Here is a 23,823-nt window from a genome sequence, read left to right as displayed (position 1 = left end):
CTATTAATATCACTAAGCACAATATTTATTTTTCTTCGTTCTTTTATTATTATTTTGTACCTTTAATTTCGACTATATCTATATCTAGTAATGACAATCGTGGTAAACAGATACATTATGACGAATATGCAGTTTAAAAAAAAAAAAAAAAAAATGGCGAAAGTACTGAACTGAATCCCCGTCGACACTTACTCATTCCTGGGGATTTCATCATTCAGTTCCGCTGTGTGGTTGCTCCTCCTCTCGGTCCATGCTGTCTCTGCGGGGCGCAACATCAGCACTCCTCAGGACCGGTACACAGATCGTCACCGTCCGCGCGGTTCCGAGGGTCGGATCCGGTCTCATTCACCTGTGTGCTTCCCCTCCGATCAGAGCGCTCTCGCTGTCGGCTTGTTTGTGGAAGAAGAGGAAAAGAAGCGCGTGGCTGGAGATGACGGGAGGACAGAATATGGACAGCAGTATTGAAGAGGTTCTGGCTCCTTTGAGGCTGGCAGTGAAGGAGCAGGTAACACGATTATGAAAGACAATAACAAGCGTATGTAATGTGCTGCGTTATTAATTCACATTAGTTGCACATTGCATTAAACACCTAATGTTATTTGCTTTTTATTCGAGGTAGAGTCATGATTAAGGAATCAAATGAGTCCCTTTAAAGTATGCAAAATGGTTCTTTTGTAATTTTTATTATTAAAAAAAAATTTAAGTGATGGTTTTAGGAAATATGAAAAGATGGTGGCTTTATTTTGGGTTTATACTGCTGGATGTTTCAGTCTGTCAGTGCCACGTCTGTTATGAGCAGTTCTGATATACAGCACAGAAACCAATGGAGGGACTGAGGGTGGAGGAAATCACACAGTTAATACGAAACTTGAAGAGGTTGATGGATGCATTCTTATTCTAATGTATAGCAGGCTTAGTAATTAACGTTGCGTTTTCTGTTTATTTATTTTCCTCATAGGGTGATCTTGTGCGCAATCTGAAGGCAGAAAACGCTCCTGAAGTAGATGTCAATAAGGCCGTGGCCGAACTGAAAGCTCGCAAGAGAATCCTGGAGGCCAAGGTGAGAAATCTTAGGATGTCCCTTAAGATTACGTGGAGATGCCTTTCTAGACGAGGTGTGTCTTTTATATGTTAAATACTTTCTATTATCTCAGTTTAATGAACAACCATAGAATGCAACAGAGCCCACCGTTTCCAGCAGTGTTGGAGTATTTCCGTTTGTATTCCTTCTAGGGGTTTTTAGTTTTTGTTAAAGCTTCAATCTGCTAAGAGAGAAATCACAACATTACAAACTTTGACAATCAGGCAAAATGAAAATCAATCTTTAAAGTTGTGGATCATATAGAAACAATATATATGACATTTATTGTATGAATATATTTATATAGAGTATATAAACAGAATAAACGTTTTATTTTTATTTATTTGTTTATTTTATCATTTAGTTTGGTTGGTGTATAAGAAAAAATGGAGAAAAAACATTTTTGAAAAAAAAAAAAATTATTCATATTTTATTCTGTCTTTTGTAGAGGATGCCAGGACTAATCTAAACAATTAAGACACTAATTTGTATTTATGTTATTTAACTAATGACAATAAGAGTTTAAATGAATGTCATTACTTATGTTGACTCATTCCTTTTCTCCAAACTTGTTTTAAGGCTAAAATGTGAAGTTTTATCATTTATAAAACCTTTTTTTTTTTTTTTTGTGAAAACCTGTAATTGTAAATCATGCATTTTACAGCCATTTTACGGTTTAATATGTCACCATAGACATTGCCCTACCTCGTTGGTTTTGTGCAGGACTTAAAAAGTATAAACTTTGATTGAAAAAATCCTCCAGACACACATGGTACCATTTGGAATTATTATTTTTGAATACGCACTTTTTGACTGTCTCTTAGGTTGTGTTGAGAATGTTATGTAGACTACTTATCAAACATAGTGCATTTGTTTATTGCAAATTTACAGAACAATTTACAGAGATGTTTACACATCCCTGTTAGGGAAATATTGCTTGTTAACTGACTGACAAAGTTTCCCATTTGAAATCGCAAGACTGCACAAGTTTTATAGTTAATAAAATCTTAAGAAGCAAATGAATTATACTCTGATTTTCTTCAAAAAAAATTAAAAAGAGTACGATGGTGTATACAGTGTGCATTAGTAATCCGGCCCCCTTTTTTTTATTTTGTAGGAGCTATCCTTACAGCCCAAAGATGACATTGTGGACCGAACCAAGATGGAAGACACTCTAAAAAGACGTTTCTTTTATGATCAGGCATTTGCTATCTATGGCGGTGTGTGTTTTAAGTTTTAGTTTTTCCTCATATAAATATTTGAATAGCTTTGCTTTACCTTTATTCAGACTTTGAAAGGGTAATTTTCACAAAATTGCATTGAGGAATTACTAGTGAAAGTAGTTAAGATCGCTTGTTATTGTCAGCTAATAGTTTGCTTCTGTTTGTGTGTGTGAAAGGTGTGAGTGGGCTGTACGACTTTGGGCCCGTCGGCTGTGCTCTGAAGAACAACATTCTCCAGGTCTGGAGGCAGCACTTCATCCAGGAGGAGCAGATTCTGGAGATTGACTGCACCATGCTTACACCAGAACCTGTTCTCAAGTGAGCATTCATCTGGCTGTTCTCTAATAATCTCTGAAACTCTCACTCAGTGCTTTTGCTGTGTTTCAGGACATCAGGGCATGTCGATAAGTTTGCCGACTACATGGTCAAGGATGTCAAGAACGGAGAGTGTTTCCGGGCTGACCACCTCCTTAAAGGTTTGTCATTGTATCTCATAATAACAGCAGCTCCAGTAATGCTGTATCTGACTGCTTTGAGACCTCCCCGTCCTCTGACTCCACGGATGCTTTAGATGTTCAGGAGGAAAAGAAAACAATGGGATCTGTAAGAATCACAGAGGCTTTATTAGGCCTCCAACCAGCCTCCGTGATTTGTAGACCACCAACCTGATTGAAATGAATAAGTGATTTATTTAACCTGAATCTGGACTCCTTAAAGTTGCCAAATTGCCCTTTTCCCTTTCTCATTTTGAACGTTTTAATGACTGTATTTTTCTGTTTGCTTGGAATTTATTTTATGTTCATCTAACTCTTGTAACTAATGCAAGTCAGTTTTTGCCATGAAGATAGCCTTAGATGCTGACATAGCAATAAAAATAAATAATAACTAATTCTACTTTTTTGTTTTTAAACTGACTGAAAATATTCTCATCTTGCACTTGGAGGCTTTAAAAAAAAATCCAATAAATACCCTTCCTTCAAATATCATCCAGTTCAGGGTGGTTTAAATAAAATCTATAAGCTCAAGAAGAAATTTTAATGGATTTTAATTGAATTAAATTTTAATACAGTATAAGCAGTATATAACCAATATATAGTACTCGTAGTACTTCTTTTTCTTATATTTTATATGTAAAATGTACTTTTTATATTTTCATTATTAAAATTCAATGAAATAAAAAATACTACTACTAATAAAAATGTTTTCAATGTCATTTGTTTATTTAGCTCATCTTCAGAAATTAATGAGTGACAAAAAATGTACTGCGGAAAAGAAAACTGAGATGGAGGGTGTCATCACTCAGGTATGGCTCACTGATGAAATGTTACATTTATAACTAGCTGTTATAAACTAAACTTGATGTGCAAAAGGAGTTATTAATGCTGTAAGGACCATACACACCAAGAACGATATCCATAAAACGAAATGTTTTTATATTCATTGTAATTCTATGCGGATAGTGAAGTCCACGTTCATTGATCTGGACACTAAAATAATTCTAGTTCTAGTTCTTGGTGGGAATGGGCATTTACTGTTTAGTAAAATTACTGATTAGTAAAAGGAATATGCTTTTTTTTTCTTTTTCAGATGGATAACTACACTCAGCAGGAGTTGGCAGATTTCTTTGTGCAATACAATGTCAAGTCTCCCAGTACAGGAAATGACCTCACACCTCCCATCTCATTCAACCTGATGTTCCAGACCTCCATTGGGCCTGGGGGCAACATGCAAGGGTAAGTAAAGCATCTGCTAAATCACCAAATGTAAATGTAATCTGGAGACCAGCAGACTACATGCTATCATTTGAAAACGGATGCATTAGACTTGGGGCTACATTATTTCCATAGTTATTTGAGGCCAGAAACTGCTCAGGGAATCTTCCTCAACTTCAAACGTCTTTTGGAGTTCAACCAGGGAAAGCTGCCATTTGCTGCTGCCCAGATCGGAAACTCCTTCAGGAACGAAATCTCTCCTCGCTCCGGCTTGATTCGTGTCAGGTGCGGAATATGATTTGGTTATTTGGGTGTCATATATACAATGGTTTCCACGGTACTGAAGTGAACATTTCTTTCCATAGAGAGTTTACAATGGCTGAGATCGAGCACTTTGTAGATCCGAATGAGAAGGTTCATTCCAAGTTCTCCAATGTTGCTGATCTGGAGATCATGCTTTACTCGTCCAAAGCACAGACTAGTGGGCAGTCTGCCCAGATAATGAAGCTGGGTGATGCAGTGGAGCAGGTCAGTGAAGATCTCATTCATGATTTATTGATTATAATTAACACTTTGGTTATAGTAACAAACTTTTGTTTTGTGTAGGGCATCATCAACAACTCCGTCTTGGGCTACTTCATTGGAAGGATCTACCTTTATCTGACCAAAGTGGGTGTGGCGAAAGACAAGCTTCGTTTCCGTCAGCACATGGACAATGAGATGGCCCACTACGCCTGTGACTGCTGGGACGCTGAGACCAAAACCTCTTATGTATGTTTAGTTTTTGCTTGAGGACTTTCAGACTTTACCTGCTTGATAAAATTGCTATTTATTTGTGTGTATCTACATCCTTTTGTTAGGGGTGGATTGAGATCGTGGGGTGTGCTGATCGCTCATGTTATGATCTTTTGTGCCATGCACGGGCCACCAAAGTCCCTCTGGTTGCTGAGAAACCTTTAAAGGAACCCATATCCTTCAACTTCCTGCAGATCTTAATAACTACAATAATCAAAGCTTTTGAGTGGGATCTGAATTCCCTCATTAGAGGGTTGGTTCTGTTTGTCCTCAGTTACCTTCCTTAACTAATTCACACAAAGTTGTAAATGTTGTCCAGTTCGAGCCAAACAAGGGAGCCATTGGCAAAGCATACAAGAAGGATGCCAAGTTCGCCATGGAATACCTGGCCATCTGTGATGAATGCTTCATCACAGATCAAGAGAAACTCCTTAACGAGAATGGGTGAGTATCATCGATGATGAGAGCATTTTATATTTTTAATTCCAATGACCCCCAAATATGAAGATTCACAATATATTCAGAAACACTATCGTTTAGAAGTTTGAGGTTTGGGGTAAGGACAGTGAAAACAGCCGGTCAGCATAGTGATGTTCATTTTAACTGGTTAACCATAAGCATTAAGAATTTTGACTGTTTATAGGTATGCACCGGTTGACCAGCCATAAATTGGAACCGGCCGGTTTTTGCTTAAAATATGCGATCGGTTTTTGGCCAATTTTCCCGGAAGTGCGCTCGCGTGCACAGACTACATTGTAATCATTCGCTATCATGTCATTTGCATGGAAGTGTTTTGAAATCTGTGCGCAGGACACTGGAAGCCATTCAGCACTGCAAGTGCAGAGCTACATGTCTGAGGCACAGATAGCAGGAAGCGATCAGCCGACTGCACAAAATAAGAGTCCCTTTCCTGCTCTCAATGAAGCTGCACCAGCGTACTATTGGATGAGAAATGAAATGGATTAAACTGTGACAAAACTGAAATGTTTTTTTTTTTGTAAAGTAGAACTTGCATACACATTTGAAAAGACAGAAGTAAACGTCAGTTCTGTATAGGATGATCATTTTTATTTTACCTTAAAATTACATTGACTTAATTTGATTTTAAAATCACCTGCTGTAGCACAGTGGAAAAAAAAAGTTTCATTCATCCAATTAAAAAAATTGAGGCTAATGATTCACATCTATATTTTTTTTACTTGAGACCATTGATGTGAACCATTACCCTATTTTTAATTTTTAATTGGATGAATGAAACATTTTGCATCTTTGTTTTATTCGCACCAACATGAATTGTTTTTAACATTTTGGAATAATGTATTTATACAGCATACTTTTATTTAGTCTCAATGGTAAAGAACTTTTTTTAGGTATCCAAATCGGCCAGTTTGCTTGTAAAATAATTGGTATCGGAATCAGCAATGAAAAATCATGATCATGCATCCCTACTGATTTATACAATCAGTCAAATGGTTTAAAAGTCATTTATTTATTTGTTTTCAGTAATTTATCAAAATATTTGAAAAGTTTTGCTGCATGGTTAACGCTACGCATATAAACGCGTGTTTTTTAGAGTGAGGAAAAAAATACATTAGTTGCGTAGAATTTTTTATTTATTTTTTTTAATCAGAAATGGGTCTAATGCCGACACAAAATGTTTACAAACATTACAATAAACGCCTTAAACATAGCTAGGCCATTTTAGTTCACCTCACTCCACAACAAATCTTTTCACTTCATAGTATTTAGAAAAGAACAAGAATTTAAAATATAAGAAGCTATAAACCACAAGCCAAAACAAATTAATTTAGGCTAAAACAAAACTGAAACAATGTTCTCTCATTTGACACAAAATCTAATGTTCCTGTATTCGTGATGTATTTGAATGCTAAATTATTATTTATTATAGCCTACTTCACTCGCGATACAATATCCAGGTAAAACAAAATGTTTTGCTTAACATCATGGTGGTACGAACACTTAACAGCACAGATTTTATTACATCTTTAAACTGAGCAGTGTGTTTTTTTTTCCCCCACCTATGTTTGACTGACTGTATTTTATTATGTCTGTTTCCTTTCGGCAGGACAAAAATAAACCGAAGCACTGTGATTTTTGTTCATTTTTGTAATTTATAATCCAAGTAAAAATATATTTCTTGTATAGGCCTATTTATATATATAGCTTAGCTTTATTCAGTTTTTCTCCGCTCGCAGAAATGCTGCAGGTGCGTGATGTTATATGAAGACGATGTGAATCCTCATGTTCTGTTGTGTGCTGCTTTTTGCACATGTAAAATTAATCCCTGGGAAACAAATGTTAGTATGTTTAACGGGTCACAGACACTTTCTAATTTAATTCAATTTTAATTTCAAATTATCTTGTCGGTTAATGGTTAATAATCGATTAACAAGCATCGGTTGTCAATTTGGAAAAATAATCGAAATGAACATCCCTAATTCAGCATCATTGCTCCAGTCTTCAGTGTTACACGATCCCTCAGAGATCATTTTAATATATTGATATCTTTTTATAAAAGTTAAAAACATTTGCTTAAAGGGGGGGTGAAATGCTCGTTTTCACTCAATATCCTGTTAATCTTGAGTACCTATAGAGTAGTACTGCATCCTTCATAACTCCAAAAAGTCTTTAGTTTTATTATATTTATAAGAGAAAGATAGTCTGTACCGATTTTTCCCGGAAAAACACTACCGGCTGGAGGCGTGACGTGTGGGCGGAGCTAAAGAATCACGAGCACCAGTAGGCTTTTGCGTTGAAAGCATTGGAAGCTGTGACATTACCGTGAGGGAAAATCCATCATCCAAAACAAACCATGGCTTACAGTCAGATTCAGCCGTTTATTTATGATCCAGAATCAGATCCCGAGGCTGAAACTGAAAGAGAGCAGCAGCAGCAACGACTCGCTCTGAGCGGGGCTCGAACCCGGGTCTCCGGCATGGGAGGGGACGCACTAACAAGGAGGCAGAGATATTTTAAGCAGTCTTACTCACCGCCTGCGGTTCCAACACACGATCGTGACCCTTTTTCGTTGGGATTGCATCATCCTTAAGAAATCAACGATACTCAAATCCGGCGTCAAACTGGGCCTTGTTTGTAAAACAAGCATCTTCGAAATGCAGGGAACAAACAAAAACACTTGCACAACTCCGTTGATGCTCTGTAAAAATAAACTCCATCCACTGGTCCCTTAATGCTGTTTTTTTAATCTGTGCAGGGTTGTCTTGCCCTGGCAACCAAAAACACATTTCTTTTGTGACTTTTCGCGACGCTCTCGCTCTGATCAGTGAAATGTCTGTGCTGCTCAGCCTCGCTATACAGGAGCGCGCGCTCTTCCGGCAGAAGTGCCTTAGGACCCATATAAGGAAATTCCGCTCCATCTAACGTCACACAGAGCCATACTTGAAAAAAAACTTTCAGAAACTTTGTTCCCAAAATACTCCTTCAAATGTACAACTTAATTTTTGAAACTTTGTCCATGTTTAGCATGGGAATCCAACTCTTTAACAGTGTAAAAAACTCAGTATGCATGAAATAGCATTTCACCCCCCCTTTAATATTTTGCAGAAGGATCTATTCAAGCAGCAATGTCATAGGGTTAGACAATAGTCAGAACTAAAATAGTCTGTAGTGCTCACCGATGTTATTCTGTTTATTCAGTGGTTTCTTCTGTCATTTCAGTGAGTTCACCATTGAGACTGAGGGCAAGACTTTCAAACTCACCAAGGACATGGTTAACATCAAGAGGTTCCAGAAGACCCTGCACGGTAAGAGGCAGAAGCTACTTCAATAATGTCAGCACAAGAATATGTCAGATTATAACTGAGTTCTCTTGCTCCACAGTTGAGGAGGTTGTTCCTAATGTGATCGAACCCTCCTTCGGCATCGGGAGAATCATGTACTCCATCTTTGAGCACACATTCCGTATCAGGGAGGGGGATGAGCAAAGGACGGTAAATGCAGTAGCTTTAATATTCCATAATTAATAATTGCATATGTTTGTCTTGCTTTACATATGAACTTTGCAACTGTCTCTTCAGTATTTCAGCTTCCCTGCCACTGTTGCACCATACAAATGCTCCGTCCTTCCATTGAGCCAAAATCAGGAATTTATGCCGTTTGTTCGAGAATTATGTGCGTAATAACATCTCTACTCCCATTTACAAAAGCGTATCTAAATGCTAATTCTGTAATAAACAATGTTTTGCTTCACTCTACAGCTGAAGCCCTGACCAGGAATGGCGTCTCCCACAAGGTGGATGATTCTTCAGGATCTATTGGCAGACGCTATGCCAGAACAGATGAGATTGGCGTGGCATTCGGCATCACCATCGATTTTGACACGGTTAATAAGACGCCCCACACTGCCACTCTGAGAGACCGTGACTCCATGAGGCAGATCAGGGCTGAGGTAAAGCAGTCGGTCACGTTTATGTGTCTGCATTTCATTCACTGAGGCAGCGCGTGTTGACTGTTTTACTTAGTTACATATGTTTATTTACAGGTTAGCGAATTGCCCGAAATGGTTCGTGACCTGGCCAATGGTGCCATCACATGGACAGAGGTGGAAAGCAAGTACCCAATCTTTGAAGGCCAGGAGACCAGCAAAAAGGAAGCGGTGGAAGAGTAGACTGTCTATACATCAATATAATCTGCTTTTTCGCTGGAGGCAGTCACAGACATTTTTACTTTTGCATTCATAGGATCAAATGTATGGCAAATATAATATACAACCGATTAATGTGCACCAGATGTTCACACAACTGGAACCACTATAATCAAGTATTCCTTTAAAACTCAAGAAAGCTTGTGTAAGGACCTAAAGATGACTGTGATTAGGTTACTGTACCTGTAAAAGGAAGGCATGAATCACATGTATGGTCAAATAAATCAAACCAGCACTTTCTGGACCTACAACGATGTGTTCAGTCAATTTGTTTGATCAAGTGTGTGTTCAGTGAAACATGCACTGAGTATTTTGGATGTTACATCTGCTAGTTTTTATGTAGGACATTCAGAATATGCAAACGATGGCGGTCCAAGTCTGTTTCTATTGATACAACATGGCACAATGGATCCGCCCCCTATGGGCAGCTTCAGATGAATATAAATACATCTCTCATTCACCTTTAACTGTCCGCAACTGCCCGACAGGCAGTTTGTGCACCCAACCGACACTTTGTAGAAACGGGATGCATTATATTATTATTTAGCTGGTCTTTTCTTCACATTATTGCGATCAATTTAAGTTCAGGTGGATTTCTCAGTATTTGGGTTACGGTGGCATTGCTGTGCTCAAGGTTAGTACAACAGGTGTTTCTAAAAATCTGCTTGGCACCTCTGTCCAGCGCATGACCTGCTAACATTTATGTCAAATATCAGAGAAAAGAGTTGAACTAATAAGCCTCTAACTTACCTGCATGGTTCCTCTCACAGTAACAAACGTCACAATGAAGCAGACTAGGATGGTGTTTGATGTCATACCCTCAAATTAGCTGAGAAGGTGGTTAAAAAAGATAAAAAGATTTGGCTGTAATGTAAAAATGAGATTTCAGTGTGATGCTTCAGTCAATACAATGAGAGCAGAAAATAGCCCAGCTAAAAATAGCAAGAGCTCAGATAGTGTAGATGCTTCCTGCTCACACAATTCAGATCACTGGAAACTTCTGCCCTGCTCACAAAGATCAAATTGGTTTCAGTTTTATTCATTTTTTATTTTCTTTTTTGTTGATCAATTTAACTTTATCTAAAGATATGTTCACAGAATACATCTTGTCAGTTAATTTGCTCCTTGGGAAGTGAACCTATGACCTTGTTGCTCGCGTCATGTTCTACAAGTTGAGCTACAGTAACACTACAATAATGCTTTCATCCCATAGTAGTTTACCAATTAACAAGTTGTATTTTTAGCAGGATCCTAATCGCTCATTGGCTGTCTTGATTGGGAAATATTGCAATGACCGAATTTGACACCAGATTTGTTTTTACATGTGCAAATACTCTTAGGTTGTCCTGCACACAATGGGGGTCAAAGCAGCTCTTCCGAGGTACGAGCTCTACTTTTATAATGTGGTGCTGTGTATGGCAATGCTCTGGGCTGCCAGATGGATATTTGATGTATCCAGCTGTAAGTATAAATGACCACATGCACACTGTGCTGATGTGACCCTAAAATGATGTCACACTACAAATAAAGATTGTGGAGTGGTTTCTGTGTGGCTCTTGCCATTTTACTGTAACATGCACTTGGGATCTTTTTCTCACTCATAAACACAGACATGGCCATTAGAGCACAAGAATAGTACTACTGTATATTGCATGAGGAAAAAGACAGCGAAGTGATCCGCTAACCTCAGAAAGCTATGCAAAGTACGCAGCAGGGATCGTATGTCAGTATTTATATACCAAAGAATGAGAGACTAAAACAGAGTGGCAGAGAAGAGAAAGAGGTATTATTATTATTATGGGTTTGTGACAAATGCTGCCAAATTTGCATTGAATATACAGGTTTTTTTTTGTATATATATTTTTCCCCCCATATATTATGCATATCTATTAATTAACATATTTACTTGAAAGATCCTCTGAGAGTTTAAGTTTAAATAATTTAACAACACGTTGGAATGTTCACAGGTCTCTGTTTTCGAATATTAGTTACATGACATGCAGGTAAACAAATCAAATATTGAATCTTTTTTTAATGTATTTTTAGTAAATGCTTTATTTTGGTTTTACATTTTTATGATTTAATTATTCGTTTTCAATCAACTCATTTCCTCATGAACCCCAGTTTGGGAAACCCTGCTTTAAATTCATATTTGAATATTTAGAAATGAATAGGGCATTAATTGTCTCATGATTATCTATATCCAGCAAATTCCAACAGAAAAACCTTCAAGACCAGCGTTCAGTCAGGATGGCATTACTCCGGTAGAAAAATGGTGAGATTTTGTTTTTATTTCACATTATGGGTCTATATAAAATTGTAGTAATTGATTCTGATTTATCCATGTCACACTGTAGGACACAGCTGATGTTGAGTGGATGATGTGGTTCTCTACGTTTCGAGAACATATCATCTTTGCACTCTCAGGTCATGTGATCTTTGCCAAGATCTGCACCTTGCTGGCTCCACAGGTGCCTCTTGAAAGTCCAAACAAATCTATGTTATATGAATAGACGTGACTCCATAAAGTCTTCCTGAGATGTTCATTGTCTCATCTTCTCTCATCCCACAGCTCAGATCTCTGGTGTTCATGGTGTATGGTCTGCTGGCGGTTTTCACCAGTATGGGCTGGGCCTACGTCACGCTCATCCTCTCTCACTGTGTGCTGCTCTACAGCATCTCTCTGGTCAAGCTCAGGTGGCTCTGCTTTGTAGCTGGACTCACTACACTGGCTACTTTCAAAATGGAGCCCTTCATTTCCTGGCAGGTACATCACAGATTTTCCGGAAAAAAAAAACAATGATATATATATATATATATATATATATATATATATATATATATATATATATATATATAATTTAAAATAAAATAAGTGATGAAGACGATCATGATCATTTTGAAAATACAACACTGAAATAAAATGAAAACAAGCATTATTTTTATGAATTATAATAATAATAATGTATTTTATTTATTCATTCTATATCAAAAATTATGTTAATAAGATGCCTTATTTATCAAATATATAATCATTATTATTATTAAAATGACAATAAATGAAATTCTGACAATAACATAATACATATTATTAATAAAAGTGAAATAAAACTATAAAATACAATTATTATTATTATTATTATTATTATTATAAAAAATGAAATGACATATTAATAAGTATTGATAAAGTAAATCATAAATTATGATGATGATTATTAGAAATGAAATGATCATAATAATAATTGTTCAAATAAAATAAAATCTTATCAAAATTTTACTTCTACGTCTATGATTATGTTCATTTGAGATGGCTTGTTTTTCAGGCAGGGTTTGTGACTGGCAGTTTTGAGCTGCGTCCTCTTCTGTTCTACAGCGGCTGTGGGTTCACTATCCTGCGCTGTTTGAGTTTTGCTCTTGAGAACTGTGAGAGGAAAGACGGAAACTACAGCATCCTGGAGCTACTCAAGTACAACTTCTACCTTCCTTTCTTTTACTTTGGACCCATCATGACCTTCGACAAGTTTTACACTCAGGTCTGTAACTAAATGAACCGAATGAAAAAAAAAATCATGGTTTGGTTATGTTCCAAAGAATTAATTAGAATGTGATTTTATTGCATTGGCCTTTGACCCCTTCAACCCCAGCAGGCCAACAATCCATCCCTCACAAGAAAGGATGGAGAGATGTGGAACATTTCCATTCAGGCCCTGCTAAACCTGGGGGTTATTATAATAGTGGCAGTCATCCTTCACTTCATGTACATTCTGACCATACCTAGTGACATGAAGCTCCTTAAACACATCTCTGACTGGGCCCTTGGTGAGTGAGTATGTGTGTGTGCTTGTTTTCACATGCTTTATAGTTCATCAGTGTCCAAAAGACCACAACAGTCTTTCTTTTCTTTTACTACGCAGTTGGATTGGCTTATTTAAATCTGGTGTATGACTGGGTGAAAGCAGCGGTGATGTTCGGAGTGATAAACACCGTATCAAGACTGGATCACCTGGACCCTCCCAAACCACCGAAATGCATTACAATGCTTTATGTGTTCTCTGAGACGTGAGTGAGCTAATTTGTCATTAATTAAATAGCATTAATAATTCTAAAAAAAATCATGTTTTTTTGTTGTTGTTTTTTTTACAGACACTTTGATCGAGGAATAAATGACTTTCTCTGCAAGTATGACTCACTTTTTTTTTTTTATTACTCAATGCTGTTTCAAGTATTCCAGTATTTTACTAAAGCATGCTGTCATCTTTACAGTTATGTTTATAACTATCTCGGTGGGAAGCATGACAATGTTTTAGATGAGCTGATAGCCTCTCTGTGCACGTTTGGCATCACAGCCCTCTGGCTGGGACCAAGCTGGGTGGTTTTCATCTGGGCTTTCTTAAACTGCTTTGGCCTTAATTTTGAATTGTGGACCACCAAGTTCTTTACCATGGAACCTTTTATTTCTATCGAGGTAAGATGACCAGTATTAATTTGCTTGATTTTCTAGTCGTGTACTGTAACATGGGTGCTCCAGTGCTCTCTCTAGTGGTTGGATGTTAAATTACTTCTGCTAAAAATGTACTCTAGAGCTCTTTCTATTGGTTAAATGTTAAATTGCTGGTAATATAAGCAATGATCTAATCTAGAAATCTTTTCTATCCACCCACAGATGGCGATATCAGAATCTATGTCACGCAGGATCAGGGCTGTGTTCAATGCCTTCAACTTCTGGACAATTGTCCTTTGCAATGTCCTGGCCCTGAACAGTCTTGAATTTGCCAATTTGGTTGCCAAGAGATTGTTTCTGAAAGGTGAAGTACTAGTGGTATTTGAGCAATTCACATGCATTTCAAATATAACTTATAGTAATGTTGTAAGAAGTTCATTTGTATATTGTATTTTTACTTTATATTTTATTATTTTATTTTACAATTTATATTTACTTTTTATTTTATGGATTTTTTTTTTCATTTGTATCTTTTGCCATTTTCAATAAAACCCTTTTGGAGCAAGTAAAAAAATAAATAAATGTTTTTTGCTTTTGTTTTTTATTGATTGGTCTGTTTCCTGTTATTTCAAATGTACATTATCTTTAAATCAAACTGTATATTATTTGTTAGGCTTCCCTTTCACCACCATCACGGTGATGTTCGTTACCTACTGCTTGATTCAGCTGATTAAAGAAAGGGAAAGAAGACAGGCTTTGATTGATGATCCAGACCCAATCCCCCCTCCACCCCCTCCCACAGATCCCAGCTCCGCCCGGACAGACCCCCAGCCTGTGGACCCAAACAAGCAGAAGGCAGAGTAGAGGTTACATTTAGATGAATCCTCAACAGTTTACTTCTGGTGAATTCTGCAGAAAATGATAATCTTAAAATATGGAGAAAATTGTTTTAATGACAGCACTGTAAGAAAAGATTTGAAAGAGATATTTAAGTTTTTACAGATTATTTTCAACATTAAAGACTTTAGTCTCATTTGCTGCTTTTTAAATTAGTGACAGTTTTACAAGTTTATGGAGTTTCATTATGTGATTTGTAGGATGGATTTTATTACTACAAATTTTATTACATAGTTTTAACTAAAAAGAAATACAAATATTCAGTGTTCATCACAAGTGATTACTAATATAATGCATAATAAATATTACTAACATGTACTTAAAAACTTAAACTAACAATCAAAAAGACTGTTTTACAAATTTGTGATATGCATTAAAGTCATCTTCATTAGTGACTATGTGTCTTTTTATTAGTTTTTATGTTTTAAATTTCTACAAATAAGGAAATGGCAAAGTTGTAACTGACAGAGATCGATCATCTGGGACACTCATCCTGCATGACAACACGGTCGCTTAAATTAAACCGTGACTCTTAACAAAAGCATAAATGTCACTGAGAACATTCAGGATCTTTGATGTCATTAAACATTTTCAGTCTAGGATATTTATATGAACTGGCATAAGCTTTCTTCTGTTTGTTCAACAATTAAGGCAATCCGTGACCGTGAATTAACTATTGATATTATCAGTGACTTAATAATAACTTCAATAACTGAATAACTTAATATTGTTTTAGGAATAAAACAGAAAAACAGATGTTGGCCCTAGATTTTGATGTCACTTTTTATATATATATAATTTGCTATGCTAAAAAATAGGTAAAAAAGGTTAACCTGAATGCACTGTAAGTTGCTTTGGATAAAAGCGTTTTCCAAATGCATAAACAAACTTAGAAAAATGCAGTTCAGCCAATATATTAAAATATAAGCTTAACTTATAATACAAGAACTAGCACACAAGAGTTTATTTAAAGGTGATATTGTTGTAGTGTTATTACATAAAGATGAACTAAGTAATATCAATTATCTACAATACACGCACTTACTACAGGGTTACGGTTAGGGTTTGTTTTAGGCTTAGTTGCTTGTAAGTATGCATAATTTACTGCTGTTTTGTTTTGTATAACTTCGGGCCATTTTCAGAATGTATGGAATTAAGTATTTTAAGCTATTACTAGATGAGAATCTCTGTAATGAAATGCCTCTTTAATAATATAGTCTATAAAAATAATAAATCAAGAGGGTGATTCATAGTCCTATAATGGTACCATGTAGTGGCCTGTGATCTCACCCAGAAGGCCAGCGTTTCCTCCGACTGCTGTCTTGCACGAGGAAGTGTGTCAGCTGTTGCACAGGGCAGGGGGTTGTGTTTCACATGTACAAGTATGGATTCCACATCTTTGTGAAGGATCTATAAATAGCCCCCAGTTGGAGTTTGGTTGAAGTATTGGGACAGCTGATGAAGCCTGAAGTCCCGACAGCCATGCAGAACTGATTCGGCCCCTTCCTCTTCTTTTCAGACAGTAAGAGGAGTGTGGCAGAGAGACCACTGGACTAGCCATTGACTTCACTGTGACCGACAGGGATACAACACGATCAGTATGGCTCTACCCATCGATCCCATGGAGGAGCCGCGCATGTACCAGCAAACCCTACTGCAGGATGGTCTATACGATCTTCTAGAGAGCGATATGATGGTTGACTGTGTGTTGAAGATCAAAGACAAGGAGTTTCCCTGTCACCGGCTGGTCCTGGCCGCTTGCAGCTCGTACTTCAGAAGTTTCTTTAAGTCAGGTGTGGAGGAGAGTAAACAGAAGGAGATTGTGTTGGAGGATGTGGAGCCTGGCGTCATGGGGATGATCTTGAAGTACCTCTACACCTCGAACATCAATGTAACAGAACAAAACGTACAAGACATCTTCGCTCTGGCCAACATGCTTCAGATCCCCTCGATTTTCACTGTGTGTGTGTCCTTCCTGCAAAAGAGACTGAGTTTGAGCAACTGTTTGGCAATTTTTCGACTAGGCCTGATGCTGGATTGTCCTCGTCTGGCCATATCGGCGAGAAACTTCGCGTGTGAACGCTTCCAGTTGATTGCCCGGGATGAAGAATTCCTGCAACTGACTCCAAGTGAATTGGCAGCCATTATCGCATCGGACTCTTTGAATGTAGAAACGGAGCAAGACGTTTTCGAAGCTTTGCTCAAGTGGGTTGGACATGACCAAGAGAAGAGATTGGAGGAACTACCAGGTCTGCTGGATTGCGTCAGATTACGTCTGGTTCCTGAGGAATACTTCACCAAAAGCGTGGAGAAACATGAATGGTTGAGCTCAAACCCAGAGATCACCAAGAAACTGCAACTGGTCAAAGACGCCCATGCTGGGAAGCTTCCTGAAGTCAAGAAGACCAAAAGCAAAAAGAGCGTTGGTGAGGAAGGAGAGAAGGAGGGAGAAGAAGAGGAGGAGGAAGAGCAGGGGGAGCTGCTTCCAGGAATCTTGAATGACAATCTGCGGTTCGGGATGTTCCTGAGAGACTTGATCTTCTTGATCAATAGCACTGCATCAGTGGCGTATGACCCAACGGGAAATGATTGTTATGTGGCGTCAATCTCCAACCAAATTCCTAAAAACCACTGCAGTCTGGTCACAAAAGAAAATCAGATATTTGTGGCAGGTGGACTCTTTTTTGACGAGCAGAGCAAAGACGAACAGATCTATTTATACTTTTTGCAGGTAAAGGACTACTTTCCTTCATTTACTGCTTTCATTCATTTATTTCTCAGATTCATGAATTCTACACATTGTGCAGTTTATGTAGTGACTGCTGCTTATTAGGCTCGTAATGATGATTGACAGAACCAAATAAATCATAGACAACATTAGTAAAGATATCTTTTTTACTTTTTTTGGTCTATTCCCAGCTATATTTACCTATATATTTAGATATTAGTGAAAGTAAAAACGCCATGGAATCATTGGTATTCTATGAAACTAGACGGGCTCATCTAGATGCTTAGCTAGGTTTTAACAGTGTTTCTATAATGTATGTAATTGGAATTAGGGGAAGGGATGTTCTTATTCTAGATAGCTTTTTTGATTGAGCAAAAATGTGTGTTGTTCGGAATGGGTCATCCATATTTTTACAATTTGTTTTCCCATTATTCATAGAGTTTTTTATTTATTTTTTAATGTAATGCTTCATTTTAAGTATTTTTAAAAGGTAATGTAGTTAAATGCTAATGTAGATGTTGGAAGAATTGTTGCTGGGATGGCGCAATGGCTGCTGCTTATTAGACTCGTAATGATGATTGACGGAACCGAATGATTAGGTTCCTCTCTAACCTGTTTGAACTTCATATAATATATAGACAATAACATCTCAGACTATTCTAGGAAGGTTAATTTATGGTTCTAAAATAATAAAACTTAAAAGTAACATTGTCTATAAGTTCTTAGCTGCACCAGAAAACCTCCCTCCTTGCAATGTTTCTTGAATGTTAGTAATTGGTTCCTCAGGTTTAATCAGGAACCATACCCTAACGTTACAGGAATGTTTTCTAATACTACTACAGGCACAAAACTCCCGTTTTGATATCACAAGGTCTGTGAATGATCAGTAAATGCTCATGTAGACTGTCCCGTATAACACAGTGGATGATATATTGCCATTACATCTGACAGTTTGACCCTGCAGCATCAGACTGGATGGGCATGCCTCCCATCCCCTCCCCCCGCTTCCTATTTGGCATGGGAGAGGCAGAAAACTTCATCTTTGTTATTGGAGGGAAAGAAATGAAGGAAGGAGAATGCATTCTGGACACAGTTATGGCTTATGACAGACAGTGAGTATGTTTACTGATTCCACATGCATTACTTGCTATTTCTTCTGTTATTATTTGTGAAATCTAGGTGTTGACTACAGAAAAATGTTTCCACACCATTTTTTTCAGTGTAGGCTACTGCAAATAATCCTTTTTTTTTTTTTTTAAGGTATCTTAAATGGGCAGAGTCAGATCCTCTTCCCTACCCAGTATATGGCCATGGAGTAGTATCTCATAACGAAATGATCTATGTAATTGGAGGAAAGGGAGAGAACAAGTAAGCTAATTCTACACTTTGTGTTGGAATACACATCTAATATTATAGCTAGTAGTAAGGTGAACTCTGTATCCCACATTTATAAACAAAGTTGTCTTATTTTCTAGAGGGTGTTTGAACAAAGTGTGTGCATACGACACTAAAAAGCATCAGTGGAAGGATTTGGCTCCATTAAATTCTGCACGTTCACTCTTTGGGGTCACAATTCACAAAAACAAGATCTACGTGGTAGCTGGTGTGACTGACACTGGCCTCACCGGCAGCGCTGAAGTCTATGACATCAAAACCAACAAGTAAGTGTGTCCACATACAATGCTAAACAACCTGCAGTATAATCTGAGGTTTATGGTATTGACTAGTTGTGGGACAAACCCATCATAATTAGCTTGCAATAAATATTTAACCACAGCACTCTCTAACCTCTAGGTGGTCAGAGTTTGTCGAGTTTCCCCAGGAACGTAGTTCACTTAGCCTGGTCACTGTGGGTGGTGTCCTCTATGCTGTGGGTGGATTTGCCATGTTCCCCAAAGAGGACAGCGATGATCTCTTGCCACAGGAGATGAATGACATCTGGAGGTGAGAAGGCCATTCACTACACCAATCAGCCTTTAAGTTGAACTATGCAAATGGCAGCATCCACTTATGATAGTTCACCCAAAGATGTTTATTTTCAGAAAATTTACTTACCCTCAGGCCATCCGAGATGTAGTTTGTTTATTCTTTGGAACAGATTTGGACAAATTTAGACAAATTTAGCATCACATCACTTACATCATCCTCTGCAGTGAATAGGTGCCGTCAGAATGAGAGCCCAAAAGCTGATCTTCTAGTCATAATATTAAGATTTCAGTCTGGTCTTCATTAGAAGAGAAATATGTACAGATCAAGCACCCTTAACAAGCAAAAACAGTCTGAAACAGGTATACAAAAATGTCTGTGGATTTTTGATGTAAGATGGATTTTTTGGCCAGAAGTGACATTGTGTGGATCATTGTGATGTTTTTATCATATGTTTGAAGACCCATTCTCTACAAAGTATCCTTTGGTGATCAAAATAAATAAATAAATAAATGCTATATTTCAGATGGCATGAGGGTGAGTAAATCAGTAAATAGACATATTGTGATTCTGACCACATATACATGATTACAACAATCGAAATGTTCAAATAAAAAGTTTTGTGATTGTTCACAGGTATGATGAGGGTGAGAGGAAATGGATTGGCATACTGAGAGAGATTCAATATGCATCTGGTGCAACGGTTCTGGGAGTTCGTCTTAACACTCTTCGGCTCACTAAAATGCGAGACTAATGCGATCCAATGATTCAGTGTACCAAAATGAAAAAAAAGTAGGTACAAACTCTCTGTGCTGATATTAAATCAGTTATTATAGGGTGGGACAAAGTGAAACAAGCATGAAATATTAGAGGACAGAACTGTTCTCAAACTCATTCCATTAAGTGATCAATTTGATATTCAATATTCAAACATGCTTTATCATTTGAAACAGAGAACAAGCAGAGAAATTTGGAAAAAGGGTGTGGAAATTTTGTTTTTGAACAGTTTTAACATGGACAGAGCTTCTTGTGTCATGTTATGTCGTTTTTTTAAGCTTTATTGTTAATGTGACATTTCTGTTGTGTTCTGAATGAGAAAAACTCCCAAAGTAAAATAAAAACAAACACAAAAATTGCTTGGTATGATGTTGCATTTGGTTCACTACTGAAATAAGCATTTTATTTAGTTTTATTACAGACAATAAATACTACCCCATACAATAAATGACATAAAAGACAGCCTCATTTTAATAGCACCGCTAGACTCTAGTCTTTGCATTGTTTAGTATTCTGTTGGCAGAACCAGCGTGACTACCAACAGCATGTACACAAAGTTAACCAAGACATACTAGTGAATAGAATTAAAACTTAGGAACAGTTATACTCATGATTGGTTTAATACATCGAAAGCATGGGTAAGTTTGAGTATTACATGTTTGGTACTAGTTTAGGTGGAAAAAATGATTGAATTTGGTTTCAAAATGTCTTTCCAAGATAAATGCACGGTGGGTGGTTTCTTTAAAAATTAAACAGGCAAAAAGAAAAAACCCATTTCTGAAGTGCAAATCATCATTTGCTATCACTTATTATTTATTACAAAGGATAGCATACACCAGGACAAACTAAAATAGCAGACAAATCTTTCTTAATATAAATCTTTCTTTCTTTCCAGGATACCTTAAATATTTAAAAAATACGAAGGCCACAAACATCCAAAATCTTTCTCAATAAGCAGCAAACCAGGAAAACACAGTAGTGAAGTAGGCAAAATATAAAAATGATGTAACCTGTAAACAACGTGTAATAGAATTGTGTTCTTTCAGATGCACTAAATCAAATCATTGAGATCTTCAATGGCCTTTTACCTATTACAATATCTTCAGAGATGGAGGTGTATTTCCCTCCGTGCAATTTCACTTCAAATAAAATATATTAAGACTTTAGTTTAACAGAGAGAGAAAGAGAAATCAAATAAAATCAAAGATGGGCATAATGAAAACCTTCAGCAGTTTCTTTTTTAACAAAACTTGTATTATCCAAAACTTGTACCGCAATTCGAATATTCAAATAAAGTGCACAAAAAATCAAGTGAAAAGGGAATTTGATGGTAATTCAAAGTGTGATAAGACCATAATGCTAGTGATATGTGCATCTTTCTGGGGAAAACTTTCTGGGGATGTTTTTAATATTTGAATAAATGTCGTAAAGAAAATGAGATTAAATATGTTTAAATATGTTAACACGGGTTTAAAAAAACCAAGCATCCGCAATGCTTTGAGGACACTGTTGTGTATTAATGAGAAATATGTAAAACATGTAAAGAACACCAACAACGCGGTTCAGTCCCAGGCAAAACCATAAAAAGGCTCGAACAATCGTCCTCTGGCATAACATTATTGCAGGATTTCTATCAAAAAAAAAAAAGAAGTAATTTTTAAAGTCCTCCTGGTGATGGTCTCTGCTCAGATTATCATTAACTTTAACCACGCTACCGTAATTTCAATCTACACATTCATGATCATGGCATTTCATACTTAACGCAGGTTTGTTGTAGTGCCTCCACAATGAGCTGGTCATGATCCCAAACTGACTTTTAGTTACAGAGATATATATACTGAACAATGCAGATTATTGACAGTTATTTCACTCTAATTGTTTAAATCAGCATAATTTTTTTAAATCGATTCTAGAACATCTAAAACTACATTTTAACTTTAAAGGGATGTTCTAGCCAAAAATTAAAATGCTGTCATTATTTACTCATGCAGCAGCTTGAGCTTTCTGCTATTAAGGAAGCCCATTTCTGCCACATGATTAAAGAAAAGAAAAGAAAAGAAAAGGTTATTGCACATCTTGCAGTTGCATTTATTTTTTCTGTCACTGAATACAATTTAAAAGGTAATTATGACATTTTTTAATTCCATAATTCCATAATTAATAGCACCAGTAAATCTTTCTTTATTTTGACTAAGTAAATAAACAGAATCTAAAATAAACAGGTGTGTAAACAATAACAGAATCTACATTTTGGTGAACTATCCCTTTAACTGACCATCCTGCCAGGACTTTCAAAAACGTATTAAAGAAACACATAGGCTACCATTTAAATACACTTGCCAATACCTGCATTAAGCTGGGTTTTCTTAACCCAGGAACATGACTGATATTAAACATGTAAGACTAAAGTAAATGCAAGATCCAATTTAGAGCTAATTAGTAAGATTTAGAGCTCAATCCTCACATTTAAGATCATTTCCATCTTGCAAGTTCTTTCATGAGAGCTGATCTCCACATCTCCTCACATTTAATTGACTCTATAAAGACTGTAAACAAATAAACTGATTTAACAAAAACTAACAGGAAACACACAATTTATTCACAGCCTATGTATATAATTTGTCTGGGTATGACATATATATAAATGCATTTAGCAGATATATATAGGATAATATATATAATAGTAACTACATTTTACTAGTCAAAGAGTTTTTAGAATGTTTTCTTGAACTACATTTTGCATATATAAATCCTCTCTGACACTGGGTAAGGATTTTTTTTTTTTCTATAAACTCTTTTCAGATTCTATGTGGCCTCTTAACAGGACCATCTTACAGTGTACATGAGTCCCAGAAGTCTAATAGTTTGCTACATAAGTACATTTTCAGGGCACAAAACATGATTTCCATCATTTGGCTAATCAACCCTTTCCACTTTCCACAGGTTATTCAAAACCATCAAGAAATAGTGGAAAGTGGGGAAAAAAGGTGAAAGAAAAAAAAGCTGATAAACCTGCTTGATGTACCATAAAGCATTTCAAACATTCCACACAAAAATATTTTTGAACCAAACACATACTGGTGTTCATCCAGGTTTGATATTGCTTCTGTGCAAATAAAACACACTCCTTTTCACACTCATTTCTTCACAAGTGGTTTAGGCATTTAAGATTGTGCCATTACACATATGGCCAACACTGAGAGTAAAGTGCTCTGGAAGTTTTCAAATAATGTAGACAGAACATAGCAAAAACATCCTTCTTTGGGATTCCTTAAAGGAATAAAAAAATAAAATAAAGAAAAAGAAAATGCTGAAAATTTATTCACATTTAGGACATCCAGGATGTTGATGAGTTTGTCTCTTCATCGAAACAGAGAAGTTTACATTACATCACTTGCACACTAATGGATCCTCTGCAGTGAATGGGTGCCGTCAGAATGAGAGTCCAAACAGCTGATAAAAACATCACAATAATCCACAAGTGATCAACACAAATCAAGACCATCAGTTCACATCTTGTAAAGTGAACAGCTGCATGTTTCTAAGAAACAGATTTATC

At 36.7% G+C, this 23,823-nt stretch overlaps 3 protein-coding genes across 4 annotated transcripts; all 3 read left to right on the top strand.

The window, feature by feature from the left end:
- Window positions 1–209: 209 nt before the first annotated feature.
- Window positions 210–9,746, top strand: LOC113066293 (glycine--tRNA ligase-like). Its single transcript, XM_026238161.1, has 17 exons — window positions 210–505; window positions 959–1,060; window positions 2,199–2,301; window positions 2,481–2,622; window positions 2,692–2,780; window positions 3,531–3,607; window positions 3,892–4,037; window positions 4,152–4,301; window positions 4,382–4,544; window positions 4,623–4,787; window positions 4,877–4,984; window positions 5,110–5,255; window positions 8,511–8,596; window positions 8,673–8,782; window positions 8,870–8,963; window positions 9,050–9,240; window positions 9,334–9,746. Exons 1-17 carry the CDS (start codon window positions 251–253, stop codon window positions 9,457–9,459), a joined length of 2,253 nt encoding a protein of 750 aa, XP_026093946.1. The 5' UTR covers window positions 210–250; the 3' UTR covers window positions 9,460–9,746.
- Window positions 9,747–9,856: 110 nt separating this feature from the next.
- Window positions 9,857–15,588, top strand: LOC113066294 (protein-cysteine N-palmitoyltransferase HHAT-like protein). Of its 2 annotated transcripts, none has more exons than XM_026238162.1 (12): window positions 9,857–10,129; window positions 10,836–10,956; window positions 11,703–11,770; window positions 11,853–11,966; window positions 12,068–12,262; window positions 12,819–13,028; window positions 13,143–13,314; window positions 13,410–13,554; window positions 13,639–13,674; window positions 13,759–13,960; window positions 14,159–14,300; window positions 14,610–14,800. In XM_026238162.1, the coding sequence occupies exons 2-12, from the start codon at window positions 10,851–10,853 to the stop codon at window positions 14,798–14,800; spliced, it is 1,581 nt and encodes a 526-aa protein (XP_026093947.1). In that variant the 5' UTR covers window positions 9,857–10,129; window positions 10,836–10,850. The 2 variants fall into 2 exon arrangements, with proteins under 2 accessions (XP_026093947.1, XP_026093948.1); XM_026238163.1 differs by having other exon boundaries at window positions 10,097–10,129; window positions 13,140–13,314; window positions 14,610–15,588.
- Window positions 15,589–16,256: 668 nt separating this feature from the next.
- Window positions 16,257–20,620, top strand: klhl40b (kelch-like family member 40b). Its single transcript, XM_026238159.1, has 6 exons — window positions 16,257–17,564; window positions 18,513–18,673; window positions 18,822–18,929; window positions 19,037–19,222; window positions 19,356–19,505; window positions 20,124–20,620. The coding sequence occupies exons 1-6, from the start codon at window positions 16,434–16,436 to the stop codon at window positions 20,239–20,241; spliced, it is 1,854 nt and encodes a 617-aa protein (XP_026093944.1). The 5' UTR covers window positions 16,257–16,433; the 3' UTR covers window positions 20,242–20,620.
- Window positions 20,621–23,823: the final 3,203 nt, after the last annotated feature.

The sequence above is a fragment of the Carassius auratus genome, chromosome 49 (genome assembly GCF_003368295.1).
Source record: "Carassius auratus strain Wakin chromosome 49, ASM336829v1, whole genome shotgun sequence".
NCBI classification, from domain to species: Eukaryota; Metazoa; Chordata; class Actinopteri; order Cypriniformes; family Cyprinidae; genus Carassius; species Carassius auratus.
The sequence above is the reverse complement of the archived record's forward strand: the minus strand, read 5'-3'. Positions and strand labels throughout refer to the sequence as shown.

Excerpts from the sequence above, each read along its gene's own strand:
- LOC113066293 (XM_026238161.1), top strand. The coding sequence starts at position 251 with ATGCTGTCTCTGCGGGGCGCAACATCAGCACTCCTCAGGACCGGTACA. Across the intron at positions 4,545-4,622 it reads TGGGTGATGCAGTGGAGCAG|GGCATCATCAACAACTCCGT; the intron begins GTCAGTGAAGAT and ends TGTTTTGTGTAG. Across the intron at positions 9,241-9,333 it reads TGAGGCAGATCAGGGCTGAG|GTTAGCGAATTGCCCGAAAT; the intron begins GTAAAGCAGTCG and ends GTTTATTTACAG.
- LOC113066294 (XM_026238163.1), top strand. The coding sequence starts at position 10,851 with ATGGGGGTCAAAGCAGCTCTTCCGAGGTACGAGCTCTACTTTTATAAT. Across the intron at positions 11,771-11,852 it reads ATTACTCCGGTAGAAAAATG|GACACAGCTGATGTTGAGTG; the intron begins GTGAGATTTTGT and ends GTCACACTGTAG. Across the intron at positions 13,555-13,638 it reads CTTTATGTGTTCTCTGAGAC|ACACTTTGATCGAGGAATAA; the intron begins GTGAGTGAGCTA and ends TTTTTTTTACAG.
- klhl40b (XM_026238159.1), top strand. The coding sequence starts at position 16,434 with ATGGCTCTACCCATCGATCCCATGGAGGAGCCGCGCATGTACCAGCAA. Across the intron at positions 17,565-18,512 it reads TCTATTTATACTTTTTGCAG|TTTGACCCTGCAGCATCAGA; the intron begins GTAAAGGACTAC and ends TACATCTGACAG. Across the intron at positions 18,930-19,036 it reads GGAGGAAAGGGAGAGAACAA|AGGGTGTTTGAACAAAGTGT; the intron begins GTAAGCTAATTC and ends CTTATTTTCTAG.